This window comes from Schistocerca cancellata, chromosome 11 (assembly GCF_023864275.1).
Source record: "Schistocerca cancellata isolate TAMUIC-IGC-003103 chromosome 11, iqSchCanc2.1, whole genome shotgun sequence".
Lineage (NCBI taxonomy): Eukaryota > Metazoa > Arthropoda > Insecta > Orthoptera > Acrididae > Schistocerca > Schistocerca cancellata.
Window position 1 is genome coordinate 58,549,549 of NC_064636.1, and position 14,155 is coordinate 58,563,703.

Sequence of the window (14,155 nt, forward strand, 5' to 3'; positions counted from 1 at the left end):
TACGATTTCTTTACAACTCCTGCAAAGTCAAACCCACAAAATAAAAGGTGACATGTGGCATGGAAGGGCCAGCAGTAAACAATGTTTAACTGCTGTACTTGTCTGTAATTCATATGACATAGATAAACAACATTCTTGGGTCATCAGTAAATCTGAGAAATTGATATGTTTCAAGAACATGTAATTAATGCTTTACTTTGCACCTACTCTCACTATTGGAAAGCTTGGATTGACAGTTAATAATAAATGGTTTCTTTTGCTTTAATATTAACTAATGTAGATGTTCACTTTTTACTTAAAATACATTAAGTTGCCTTCTGCCTTTGAATCAAGGCATTACTGCTGCTATGAAGACATTGTATCGCAAGCCACTTGCGCAATCTGTATTGCTGAAAACTAGATGGAAACAACAATTTGGATAGCATTGGATGCAATACAAGCTGGGAATCAGTTCCATCAGTTTCCTCATAACACTTACAGAAGTGTTTTAGCAATGCCTCGAGACAATATGTTGGCAAGTTAGATGGTAACAACAATATCACTTTGCCTGACAATGGAATATTTTGCAACACATTTCAAATACTGAACCTGATGTACAAACATTTCTGTCTGAGGTGCAAAATACATCACAAGAATGTGAGGAGGACAAGACCATTCTGCCTACCCACCATGAAGTGTTAAATGCCTTTGACAGTTTAGAAAGTTTTGCTTCAACATCCGACCTGATCATTCGTTTTACAGAAGTTCTTACAGCTGGCCATGATGTTAGCAAGCATTTTAGTTTCTTTCTGTGACAGCACAATGTGCTGAATGTTTGCCATTAGAAAATTATCTAAGAGTACAATTTTCAGGCATTTTTGTTCCTCTCTGTGACAGCACAACATACTAGATTTTTACTATTAGAAAATTATTGAAGTGTATAATTTTTTCAATTTACAGTACAGTATTTAATGCGAGGGTTTTAGTTTTCATTTTTGCCGTTTGTGTTGTTATTGCAAACCAACGTTATAAATGGGACTGATGTATGGTGTAATATTGCAAAGCTACTTTTTAATCTTCTGCAACAACAGAATAGTAGATATAGTAGTGTGTTCTCTGATAACATGCATAATATTGCTCTAGTTTGTATATACTATATATGTTTAATATATAGAAGAAATAGAACTCCAAAAATAGAACTTTTTAAGAATAACTTCTGTATTTTGGTCCCTAAGGGTTATTGTTTGTTTTCCTTTCACATGGAGTAAGTAAAAATTTATACTGCTCAAAAAATTCTACAGTGAATAATAAAAACGTACCTTAAACTATCAGATGCATTTCTTAATGAAGCTGCCACCTGAAACATTACAAAGAATTACTGGAGATTTAAAATTGATGAAACAGTAAACAAATAAAATTGTGTTACCAACCACTAACATCTGATTTTTCCAAACAATACTTGGAAATAATATTATCAAAGTGTGTGTGTGTGTGTGTGTGTGTGTGTGTGTGTGTGTGTGTGTGTGTGTGTGTGTGTGTGTTTGAGGTTTACGGGCACTAAACAGCGTGGTCATCAGTGCCCAAACGCATAAAAAACAGGAACACATGCAGTGAAGGAACTAAGACGAACAGCGAACAAGGAGAATGGCTAAAAGACACAGACCTGACGCAGTTCCAAATCCTCACATACAGAGGCAAAACAAGAGGAGAAGGAACACACTAAAAAGGAAGGGAAACAAGGAAAAGAGAACAGAAACCGAAGGGAAACAAGGAGGTAATCGTGACTGGCAGACCTCTTACCTAAAACCTGGGTGAGCCAGTCACCCAGCAGCACATTAAAACCCTCTCCCTAAAATCCGAGGCAACAAATTGGACAGGACACAAAACCTTAAGACCTTAACTACAGTCGTTACGTCATCTTGTAAAATAGAGGGCAAATCCGGTGGCAAGGAAACCACCGCCCTCTGGTCAGAGAATAAAAGACAGTCAAGTAAAATGTGGCGGACAGTAATCTGGAAGCCACAAGCACTGCAGATTGGGAGTCCTCCCACCGGAGTAAAAAACCATGCGTTAAGGGACTGTGCCCGATGCGGAGGTGAGTGAGGAGAACCTCATCCCGCCTGCATGACTGGTAGGATGTACGCCATGGCCGCATGGTGGCCTTGACCAGACGCAGATTATTTTCACCGACTGCCAGCCACTCCTCTTCCCACTGACACAGAACGCGAAAATGCAGGAGGGAGGTAACAGCATGGAGGAGCACGGCACATGCAACAACGTGAGGGAGGGAACATGCATCTTTGGCAGCCACATCCGCCAGTTCGTTGCCCCTAATACCCACGTGCCCCGGCACCCAGCAGAAGGAAACCTCCTTCCCCTGCCGTTGCAGGTGGAGTAGGGCATCATGGATGTTGTGGACGACCGTATCCGCTGGGTACAAGTGTTGCATGGTCTGAAGGGCACTCAGGGAGTCAGAACAGATGAGGAACTTAAGACCGGGAACGCATCTCATCTGCTCCAATGCCCGCAAGATTGCAAACAATTCGGCATCGAAGATGGTAAACAACGCAGGAAACCTTAACTTGACAACTCGATCAGGGAAAACAACAGCATAACCAACACAGTCCCCTGTTTAGAGCCATCCGTAAATACTGGTACATGGTCGGGATGCTGGTTTAAAATATCATAAAATAAGGAGGTAAAAACAAACAGGAGTGCAGCTCCTCCGGTACTCCGACAAGTCTAAAAGGACGATGGGCCTCTGGAGGAACCAGGGAGGCAGGCAAGTAAAACCTTGTTGTTGGGGGGCCACACGCTCCACACCAAGGGACTCAAGCAAATGCTTGGCACGAATCCCAAATGGTCTCGTTGCCCCGGGACGACTGGAAAAAGAGACGTTCCATAGGCGGTCGGGCAATGGTAGGGTATGCAGGGGAGGTAGGACAGGCAAGGAATTGACACACCCATCACACCATGAGGAGTTTCCACAGGATGGCGAGCGGCGGTTCCGCTGCCTCAGCACATAGGCTGGGGATGGGACTGGTACGGAAGGCACCAGTGGCCAGCCTGATACCCTCATGGTGTACTGTGTCAAGAATCTTCAGATACGAAGGCCTTGCTGACCCATACACGGTGCAACCATAGTCAAGACGTGATCGGACGAAAGCCCTATAAAACTGCAGCAGACGCGCCCGATCTGCTCCCCAGGACTGATGGGCTCAGACACTTCAAAATATTCAGTGCCTTCAGGGCCCGCACCTTGAGGTCTTTAAGGTGAGGCAACCATGACAACTTGGAATCAAAAGTGAGGCCCAGGAAATGCACAGTGTTGCTAAAAGGAAGAACGGTGTCCCTCAGATGCAATTCAGGGGAGGTAAAAAGACGTCGAGAATGATTAAAAAGAACACACACACACATTTGTTTGCAGAAAAGGTAAAACCCGTCTTTGCAGTCCATGCCTCTAATCGCTGTATCGTAAGCTGCAACTGCCGACTAGCAGTGACAAGACTGGAGGAAGAACAGAAAACAGCAAAATCATCCACAAATAAGGAGCATTGGGCAGGACTCCGGATAGTGGACGTGATACTGTTAATGGCAACGGCAAAGAAGGTGACACTTAAAACGCTTCCCTGAGGAACACCATTCTCCTGCACATACAAATCAGACAGCACATTACCAACCCTATATCGAAAGAGGCGGTGGGAAAGAAAGTTTGAAGATGGGGAGACGGCCATGAAAGCCCCACTCATGGAGTTGATTGAGGATATGGTGGCGCCAAGTAGTGTCATACAACTTATGAATGTCAAAGAACACACCTAGACAATGCTGGTTACGCAGGAAGGCCTACTGGATGGCCGCCTCAAGCAAGGTCAAGTTATCTATAGTTGAACGACATCTCCGAAAGCCACACTGAGAGGGGCTAAGGAGCTGCCTGGTCTCGAGCAGCCAAACCAGGCAACAGTTGACCATGCGTTCCAATGTCTTCCCAACACAGCTCGTCAAAGCAATACTCCGATAACTACTGGGATGCGTTCGGTCCTTCCCTGGTTTGAGGAGGGGAATCAAAATCGCCTCCCACCACGAGTCAGGGTACGTGCCGGATAACCATATCATATTAAAACAATTCAGGAGAACTTCCTTGGAAGGCAGTAGCAAGTGCTGCAGCATGCTGTACCGGATTTGATCATGACCAGGCGCAGTATTATGAGCCACAGACAGCGCCGAATCCAGTTCCCACATTGTGAAGGGGCAGTTGTAGGGCTCAGAATTTGGAGGCCGGAAGTCCAAGTGACCCCTCTTGATGGCAGTGCGGTAGCAGCAGAAATCTGGATCACAGTTAATAGTGGCGGTAGATGCCGCAAAATGCATGGCCAGTGTCTGGGCAATGTCTCTCGGCGCCGTGAGAAGACTTCCCTGATGCAGCAATGCCGTGACAGGTAGTTGGCTGCCTTTCCCGGAAATCCTCCTGATGGCTTCCCATACTTTCGTAGAATTAGTGGAGCGGGAGATGGAGTTCAAGAACGATTGCCATGACCGTCGTTTGCTCTCTTTAATCATGCGCCGCGCTTTGGCCCTCGCCACCCGAAAGGCCACAAGATTGTCAGCTGAGGGACGGTACTTGAAGCAGCGCAGAGCTGCACAGCGGGCTCTGATGGCTGAGCAGCACTCAGTGGTCCACCAACGGACAGGACGCCTCTTGGGATGACTGGATGACTGTGGGATTGACAATTCAGCAGCATGGGAGATCACGGCTGTAACATGGTCTACCCATTCGTGGACACTGGCACGGTGTTCCAAAACAGCCAGTTGGCTGAAAAGTGTCCAGTCAGCTCAGCAGAGATGCCACCGGGGCGGCACTGGTAATGCCATAGCCTCATCCAGGAGGCGAATCCAAAGGGGGAAGTGGTCACTAGAATGGAGGTCAGCAGCAACCTCCCACAGAGCAGAATCCGCGAGTGCTGGAAAGCGAAAGGAAAGGTCAATAGCTGATGACGACCCAGAAGCAGTGCAGAAATGAGTGGGAGCACCAGAGTTGAGGATGCACAGTTCTTCAGACATCATGAGACTTTCCAGAATGCAACCCCTGGGGCAATAAGTCGAAGAGCCCCATAAGACATTATGAGCATTGAAGTCCCCCAGAAGAAGAAATGGGTGGGGGAGTTGGCTAATAAGGTTTGCGAGAGCCTCAGAGTCTATCGCATCCTGAGGTGGTAAGTAAAGTGAACAGACTGTGAGCCTCCGACCCACAAGAAGGTCAACTGCAACTGCTTGCAAGTCTGTAACGAGAGGGAGCTCAGATGAGGGGTGCATGTCACAGACAAAAACCGCAACAGCACCCTTTGCCCTTTCCCCCGTCAGATCATCTTTCCGATAGACGGTATAGCCCCATAAAGAAGGAGCATCAGTGACCTGAAAATGTGTCTCTTTGAGACATAAGCACAAAGGGCACTCTCGTACAAGGAGTTGTAATTCGGCCACATGCGTACTGAACCCACTCAGGTTCCACTGTAATATGGGAGCCAGTGATCAGGGAGGCTGAACTCTCACCCTGCCTCTGTGCTTTGGAGGAGAGCCCGTACTGGCCAGAGATTTATTCCTGGGGCGAGAAGATCGCCCCCGGTCGACGTCTATGTCCATCAGCTCCGATGACGACCCACTGGGAGATGTCAGTGCGATGGCCTCATCATCGAACCGACCCTGACTAGTCTCCTCAGGTGGCAAAACCTTCAGCTTCGGCGTCTTTCTCTTGGGGGGGCTTAGAACGCAGAGCCTTGTCAACAGGTGGAGCATTACTCGCCTGGGCAGAAGGCCCCATATGGGGAGAGGGAGGAAGTACCCCAATGTCAGCAACCACAGCCTTGTCCGACGTTGCGGGGAGAGCCGCAGGTTGCAAAACAACCGCAGCAGCACAAGTGCACTGGCAAACGCAGGTATTAGTGCTATCACTAGCAACCTCCATTTGTGTAGCAACAATGGCCAGTTGTACCGGTTTTTTCAGAGCGGAAGCGAAAGATGTAGTAAACACAGGACGTTGCATGGCCTTAAAGAGCTTCTTGGCCTCACCATAGGGGATGCGCTTAGATGTTTTAATCTCCTGTACCTTCCGTTCGTCGAGATAGATGGGGCAGACCCGGCTCCAGACAGGGTGACTCCCAGAGCCATTCACGCACTTCACAGGCGATGAACAATCAGCTCCTTCATGGGCAGGCTGACCACATTTACCACAAGTAGCTATCCCATTGCACCCCAACGTAGTATGCCCAAAGCGCTGACATGTAAAACAGCACATTGGGTTGGTGAAATATGGCCTTACTGGCAAACGTAAGAGCCCTGCTTTAACATGCTCTGGGAGTCGTGGGCAACTGAACATGAGAATAAACGAGTCGGATTTGACTAGGTCCCCATCGACTCTTTTCATAATATGCTGCACGTCAACAATACCTTCATCAGCCCATTCAGATTTTAACTCGTCTGTGGGGATATCCACCAATCCCTACATGTCACAACACCCTTACTGTAGTTCAGAGTGGAGTGGAGCTCGGTCTCGATAGCGTACTCACTGAGACAGGTTGCTTTCCGAAGAGAAGCAACTTGACGGGAACTAGATGGCTCAACTAACAGAGTCCCATTGCGCAGTCGCTTCACAGATTTAAGTGTTCCTGCAATTCCCTCAAGACCCTTGTGGATGTAAAAGGGAGAAACCCTCTCAAAGCTACCCTCCGTCGTTTAATAATCAAAAACACATTCTGATTATCAGCATGTGCTCTGTTACGACAGTCTGATAAACCTCTATCAACACTAGGCGCTGGAGGACTTGCAGCATGAAGTTGCTTCTTCGATGGGGTGTGTTTTCCTACCAGTGGCCCACCCAAGCCACTGGTAGGGGGAAATGTAGAGGTCGAAGGGTCCATTGCGGTCCCACAAGCAGCTAGGGAACTAAAGGTCCGCTCAGACAGAGCCCCGCATGCCTGAGTAAGCCTTATACAACTGGGGTGCGGCAGGTGCCCCCAGAGGTTGCCCGCTTGCGACTGTTCCACCTCAACAGCCATGCATCTCATAGGTGCGGAGCACACCGAAGATTGAGGGGTTTTTATAGAGGTTGGCCTTACTCACAATCCAGGCGGTCAAGCCAAGATTACCATTCCCCGCAGCACACAACATTCCACCGCCGCGCCATACGGTGGTCTGGGGGTTACGGTCACAGGAGACTGGCGGCACTGACCAGTCCCCAGCTCAGGACCCCGGGGTCGCCAAGCCTGTACTCAGCAAATGAATGCTGAGCCCCTGGGGGCAGTATTATCAAAGAGAGACTACATAACTGTACCAGTTACCGAAGAAAATTATAAGTAAAATTAACACTTCATTTCAGCACTTTAGTTTCAGCTGTGTAAATAACCATAAAAACATTGATTCATTTGAAATCAAATTTCCTACTTGATACTTCAAAATTTAAAGCCTGAAACATCTTTAACGTGCCATGCACATACAGTAAGGCGAAGTACCAGAGAAAAACGTAAAAAAATCGTCCGATTTTTAGTGATGAAACTGGTAAAGAAATGAACTGAAAACATTTCTATCTGAACTGCTATTAAATGTATTTTTCACAACGGCAGCATTGAATATTATGCCATTCTCTTGAGATAGCTCACTGCATGGAACACCAAATTCGTTAAATGTCACATCAGTTTCATCCACAGAGGAAACTAATGAGTACAGCATGACATGAAAGCGATAGGATTTATTACATGAAGTGCTGTTATTTTATAGGCATATAAATGACAAATATTCATATATTATATAAATAGGAAATAAACAACAAGGTCAACATGAGGATGGTGTCCTCTTCAAATGAATGAATGTGCTTTCATACATTTCATAGGAGGGGAGGGGTTAATACAACTGCAGATAAATTCACGTGCCGAATTATGAAGAGCCAGTATACAATGAATACATATGAAGAAGCAATCAGAATGTGGACAACTACAATAGCAGTAAAACAAGTCTGTTACTGGAGCCTAGCAGAAGACCTTTAACATCATGGATAATCCAAAAATTCAGTCATCAAACCCAGAGATGACACCTAATGAGAAATGTGTCGGATTAAACAAATTATTTCATATTAACAGTAAAGACTGAGTCATCTCTGACAGCAAGTTGAATTAAGGTAACTAAATCAGTCAATTGTTTTTTAAAAAGTAACAACTGCACTGAAAATGAGTAATAACAAAGATAAAAGTAATGTATTGTGAATTGTAAACAGAAACCATTTCTTGGTGGTGGTCATGATTTGTTATTCAAATTATGTAATTTAATGAAGCAAGACTTCCATGATATTAATAAGGAATATGATCAGTACAGCAAGGAATGTTGCAACACATGAAATGTAGACATAAATAGAAATAACAAAAGGTTTCGAGATAGATGCAAAGGAAACTATCTAGAGGAAAAAAAAATCATTTTTCAACAGGATGGAGCATCACCACACTGCCACCTGCATGAAAGAGCACTTCGTAACAATAAGCTGCCTTATTGAGGTATCAGCCATAAGGGGCATACACGTCTCACATTCAGCTGCTGACCTTGAAATTTGTCTGATCTTGCAGTATGTAATTTTGTCGGGGTTTGTGGAAGGCTCCATCCATTTGTCTTGCCATGCAACGACTTAAGGTTCACTAAAAAAACACCTTTGAGCACAAGATCTCCAAATGTGCTTCAATAAGTATGAGACAAGTCTATTGCCTCGATGTCTGTTGCGTGTCCAGTGGAGGGGACACTGAATGTTTGTCAAAGGTGAATGGAAACATTGAACTTACACCAAATTGTGAAACATACCACATACATGCATGCATGTCGTCATCGTCGTCGTCATCTTCAGTCCTGAGACTGGTTTGATGCAGCTCTCCAACCCTACTCTATCCTGTGCAAGCTTCTTCATCTCCCAGTACTTACTGCAACCTACATCCTTCTGAATCTGCTTAGTGTATTCATCTTTTGGTCTCCCTCTATGATATTTACCCTCCACGCTGCCCTCCAATGCTAAATTTGTGATCCCTTGATGCCTCAGAACACGTCCTACCAACCGGTCCCTTCTTCTAGTCAAGTTGTGCCACAAACTCCTGTTCTCCCCAATTCTATTCAATACCTCCTCATTAGTTATGTGATCTACCCATCTAATATTCAGCATTCTTCTGTAGAACCACATTTCGAAAGCTTCTATTCTCTTTTTGTCCAAACTGTTTATCGTCCACGTTTCACTTCCATACATGGCTACACTCCATACAAATACTTTCAGGAACGATTTCCTGACACATACATATATACTCTATGTTAACAAATTTCTCTTCTTCAGAAACGTTTTCTTTGCCATTGCCAGTCTACATTTCATATCCTCTCTACTTCGACCATCATCAGTTATTTTGATCCCCAAATAGCAAAACTCCTTTACTACTTTAAGTGTCTCATTTCCTAATGTAATTCCCTCAGCATCACCCGACTTAATTCGACTACATTCCATTATCCTCATTTTGCTTTTGTTGATGTTCATCTTATATCCTCCTTTCAAGACACTATCCCTTCCGTTCAACTGCCCTTCCACGTTTTGCTGTCTCTGACAGAATTACAATGTCATCGGCGAACCTCAATGTTTTTATTTCTTCTCCATGGATTTTAATACCTACTCCGAATTTTTCTTTTGTTTCCTTTACTGCTTGCTCAATATACAGATTGAATAACATCGGGGAGAGGCTACAACCCTGTCTCACTCCCTTCCCTACCGCTGCTTCCCTTTCATGTCCCTCGACTCTTCTAACTGCCTTCTGGTTTCTGTACAAATCGTTAATAGCCCTTCGCTCCCTGTATATTATCCCTACCACCTTCAGAATTTGAAACAAAGTATTCCAATCAACATTGTCAAAAGCTTTCTCTAAGTCTACAAATGCTAGAAATGTAGGTTTGCCTTTCCTTAATCTATTTTCTAAGATTAGTCATAGGGTCAGTATTGCCTCAGGTGTTCCAACATTTCTGCGGAATCCAAACTGATCTTCGCCAAAGTCGGCTTCTACCAGTTTTTCCATTCATCTGTAAGGAATTCACTTTAGTATTTTGAAGCTGTGACTTATTAAACTGATAGTTCGGTAATTTTCACATCTGTCAACACCTGCTTTCTTTGGGATTGGAATTATTATATTCTCCTTGAAGTCTCAGGGTACTTTGCCTCCTCACCATATGGTAGAGTTTTGTCGTGACTGGCTCTCCCAAGGCCGTCAGTACTTCTAATGGAATGTTGTCTACTCCCGGGGCCTTGTTTCGACTCAGGTCTTTCAGTGCTCTGTGAAACCCTTATGTAGTATCTTATCTCCCATTTCATCTTCATCTACATCCTCTTCCATTTCTATAATATTGTCCTCAAGTACATCACCCTTGTATAGACCCTCTATATACTCCTTCCACCTTTCTGCTTTCCCATCTTTGCTTAGAGCTGAGTTTCCATCAACCCTCTTGATATTCATACAAATGGCTCTTTTCTCCAAAGGTCTCTTTAATTTTCCTGTAGGCAGTATTATCTTATCCCTAGTGAGATAAGCCTCTACATCCTTACATTTGTCCTCTAGCCATCCCTGCTTAGCCATTTTGCACTTCCTGTCGATCTCATTTTTGAGACGTTTGTATTCTTTTTTGCCTGCTTCATTTACTGCGTTTTTATATTTTCTCCTTTCATCAATTAAATTCAGTATTTCTTCTGTTACCCAAGGATTTCTAGCAGCCCTCGTCTTTTTACCTACTTGATCGTCTGCTGCCTTCACTACTTCATCCCTCAGAGCTACCCATTCTTCTACTGTACTTCTTTCCCCCATTCCTATCAATTGTTCCTTTATGCTCTCCCTGAAACTCTGTACAGCCTCTGGTTCTTTCAGTTTATCCAGGTCCCATCTCCTTAAATTCCCACGTTTTTGCAGTTTCTTCAGTTTTAATCTACAGTTCATAACCAATAGATTGTTGTCAGAGTCCACATCTGCCCCTGGAAATGTCCTACAGTTTAAAACCTGGTTCCTAATCTCTATCTTACCATTATATGATCTATCTGATACCTTCGAGTATCTCCAGGATTCTTCCATGTATACAACATTCTTTCATGATGCTTGAACCAAGTGGTAGCTATGATTAAGTTATGCTCTGTGCAAAACTCTACCAGGCGGCTGACTCTTTCATTTCTTAGCCCCAATCCATATTCACCTACTATGTTTCCTTCTCTCCCTTTTCCTACTCTCGAATTCCAGTCACCCATGACTATTAAACTTTCGTCTCCCTTCACTACTTGAATCATTTCTTTTATCTCATCATACATTTCTTGAATGTCTTCATCGTCTGCAGAGCTAGTAGGCATATAAACTTTTACTACTGTAGTAGGCGTGGGCTTCATGTGTATCTTGACCACAATAATGTGTTCACTATGCTGTTTGTAGCAGCTTACCCGCACTATTTTTTTATTCATTATTAAACCTACTCCTGCATTACCCCTATTTGATGTTGTGTTTATAACCCTGTATTCACCTGACCAAAAGTCATGTTCCTCCTGCCACCGAACTGCACTAATTCCCACTATATCTAAGTTTAATCTATCCATTTCCCTTTTTAAATTTTCTAATCTACCTACCCGATTAAGGGATCTGACATTCCACACTCCGATCCGTAGAACGCCAGTTTTCTTCTCCTGGTAACAATGCCCTCTTGAGTAGTCCCTGCCTCGAGATCCGAATGGGGGACAATTTTACCGCCGGAATATGTTACCGAAGAGGACGCCACGATCATTTAACCATACAGTAAAGCTTCAAGACCTCGGGAAAAATTACGGCTGTAGTTTCCCCTTCCTTTCAGCTGTATAGAAGATTTACTCTTGATAAATTGAATGGTTCTTCTGGAAATAAAAGCTTTATAGCGATACATCTAAACATAAATTTATCCTGCATTTATATCTTTGTGTCCAGGATATAGCCTTTTGGAACCTACACAGGTTCTGGTTACACAGCTATCACTTCCCTTTCAGTAGAATAGGGTAATCTTAGTCTGTTTTCATGTGCTGAAAGCATTTCTTAATTTTTTTATTTTCTTTGTATATCTGATTTCTCTTTCAGTTTGAAATAATACTAGCCTATATCCTGGCCAGAAAGAGGGTGTGAAGGTTATTCATTCATTGGTTCACTTTTTCATTCATTCTTAGATCCACACATTGTGTTCTACAAAACATATCTCGAGGGTTGCAGAATGTGACACATCGCATATTAAAAAGTAGAAGCTGCTATTGCAGATTACTTCTGTAAGGTCTACTGACAATCAGATTACCCTGACTATTGCTAATCTCCTCACACCGATAATTATGGGATGTTTCCAGATTGCATGATCATCATTATCATCTCATACATAAACATTTAAGAGATCGTATCTAAATTTAAAATTTTCTTATTCCTACATCCTTCCCAATTTCTTTAAATACACAATGTGATCAAAAATATCCAAACACCCCCAAAAACATAGGTGCATTGTGCTGCTTTCTACTGCCAGGTACTCCATATCAGCAAACTCTGTAGTTATTAGACATTATGAGAGAGCAGAATGCGGCACTCCGCGGAACCCACAGACTTCGAACTTGGTCAGGTGATTGGGTATCACTTGTGTCGTGTGTGTATGCCAGATTTCCACACACCTAAACAATCCTAGGTCCACTGTTTTCGATGTGATAGTGAAGTGGAAACGTGAAGGGAGATGTACAGCACAGAAGCGTACAGGCTGACCTCGTTTGGTGACTGACAAACTGTTGACACTTGAAGAGGGTTGTAATGAGTAACAGAGAGACATCTATACAGACCATTACACAGGAATTCCGGACTACTACATTATTCACTGCAGTTATTATGATTGTTAGGTGGGAGGTGAAAAAACTTATATTTCACCATCCAGCACCTGCCCATAAGCCACACATGATGCAGGTAAATTCAAAATGACACCTCACTTGGTGTAAGGAGCGAAAACATTGGACAATTGAACAATGGAAAATCGTTGTGTGGAGTCAAGAATTATGGTACACAATGTGGTGACTTTATGGCAGGGTGTGGGTATGGCAAATACCTGGTGAACATCATCTACCAGTGTGTGTAGTGCCAACAGTAAAATTCGGAGGTGGTTCTGGTGTTATGGTGGCATAATGTTCTTCGTGGAGGGGGCTTGCACCCCTTGTTGTTTTGCATGGCGCTATCACAGCACAGGCCTACATTGATGTTTTAAGCACCTACTTGCTTCCCACCGTTGAAGAGCAATTTGGGGATGGCAATTGCATCTTTCAACATGATCAAGCACCTGTTCATAAAGCATGGCCTGTGGTGGAGTTGTTATACGACAATAACATCCCTGTAACAGACTGGCCTGCGTAGAGAACTGACCTGAATCCTTTAGAATACCTTTGGGATGTTTTGGAACGCTGACTTCATGCCATGCATCACCGACTGACATCGATACCTCTCCTCAGTGCAACACTCTTAAGAATGGGCTGCCATTCTCCAAGAAACATCCAGCACCTTGTTGAACGTATGCTTGCAAGAGTGGAAGCTGTCACCAATGATAAGGATGGACCAACACCATATTCAATTCCTGGATAACCGATGGGAGGCGCCACGAACTTTTAAGCCATTTTCAACCAGGTGTCTGGATACTTTTGATCACATGGTGTATGTCCTCTGTGGTCTCTCTTGTGGTCTTCCAAATATTTATATCCATTTCCATTTTCCACGTGTTGCTATTTAAGTATGTTTCATAGTCTTTCTAGACTCTTTTTCGATTTATTATGTTATCTTGTGACAGTCCAACTTCTTCTGTACCTATGACCCATTGCTAGTGATTGCTACCTCAAAGATCTGTCTTGTGAACCTGTCGTCGGTCATCCTGTGATGCATCCACAGAATTTCATCCCTCTATATCTAAAGGTGTCCGTTATTGTTTCTGTCTATCTATAGATCTCTCCTAAGGGTCTCTTTATCCAAATTCATTCACAGAAAACTGGTCCAAATATTGTCCTGAGAATTTTTCTTTCCTGCTTCTCAGTCAAGTCATTTTTGTGTGACCATGAATTACAATACTTTCTGCAACAGAGAGTTATTAGAGTAGTAGTTTTGCATTGACAAAAACA

At 43.7% G+C, this 14,155-nt stretch overlaps 1 protein-coding gene across 14 annotated transcripts in view; it reads right to left on the bottom strand.

Annotated features, from left to right (window-relative positions):
- The window catches only part of LOC126108118 (zinc finger protein ZFP2-like), a 205,158-nt gene that overhangs the window by 9,026 nt on the left and 181,977 nt on the right, over nucleotides 1-14,155 (bottom strand). For 9 of the 14 annotated variants that reach the window (XM_049913354.1, XM_049913361.1, XM_049913352.1 and 6 more), the window contains one exon: nucleotides 1,299-1,336. The exons of the other annotated variants lie outside the window; for them this stretch is intronic. In XM_049913354.1, coding sequence (XP_049769311.1) covers nucleotides 1,299-1,336 — 38 coding nt within the window. The remainder of the gene's footprint in view (nucleotides 1-1,298; nucleotides 1,337-14,155) is intronic. 14 annotated transcript variants of the gene reach the window in all.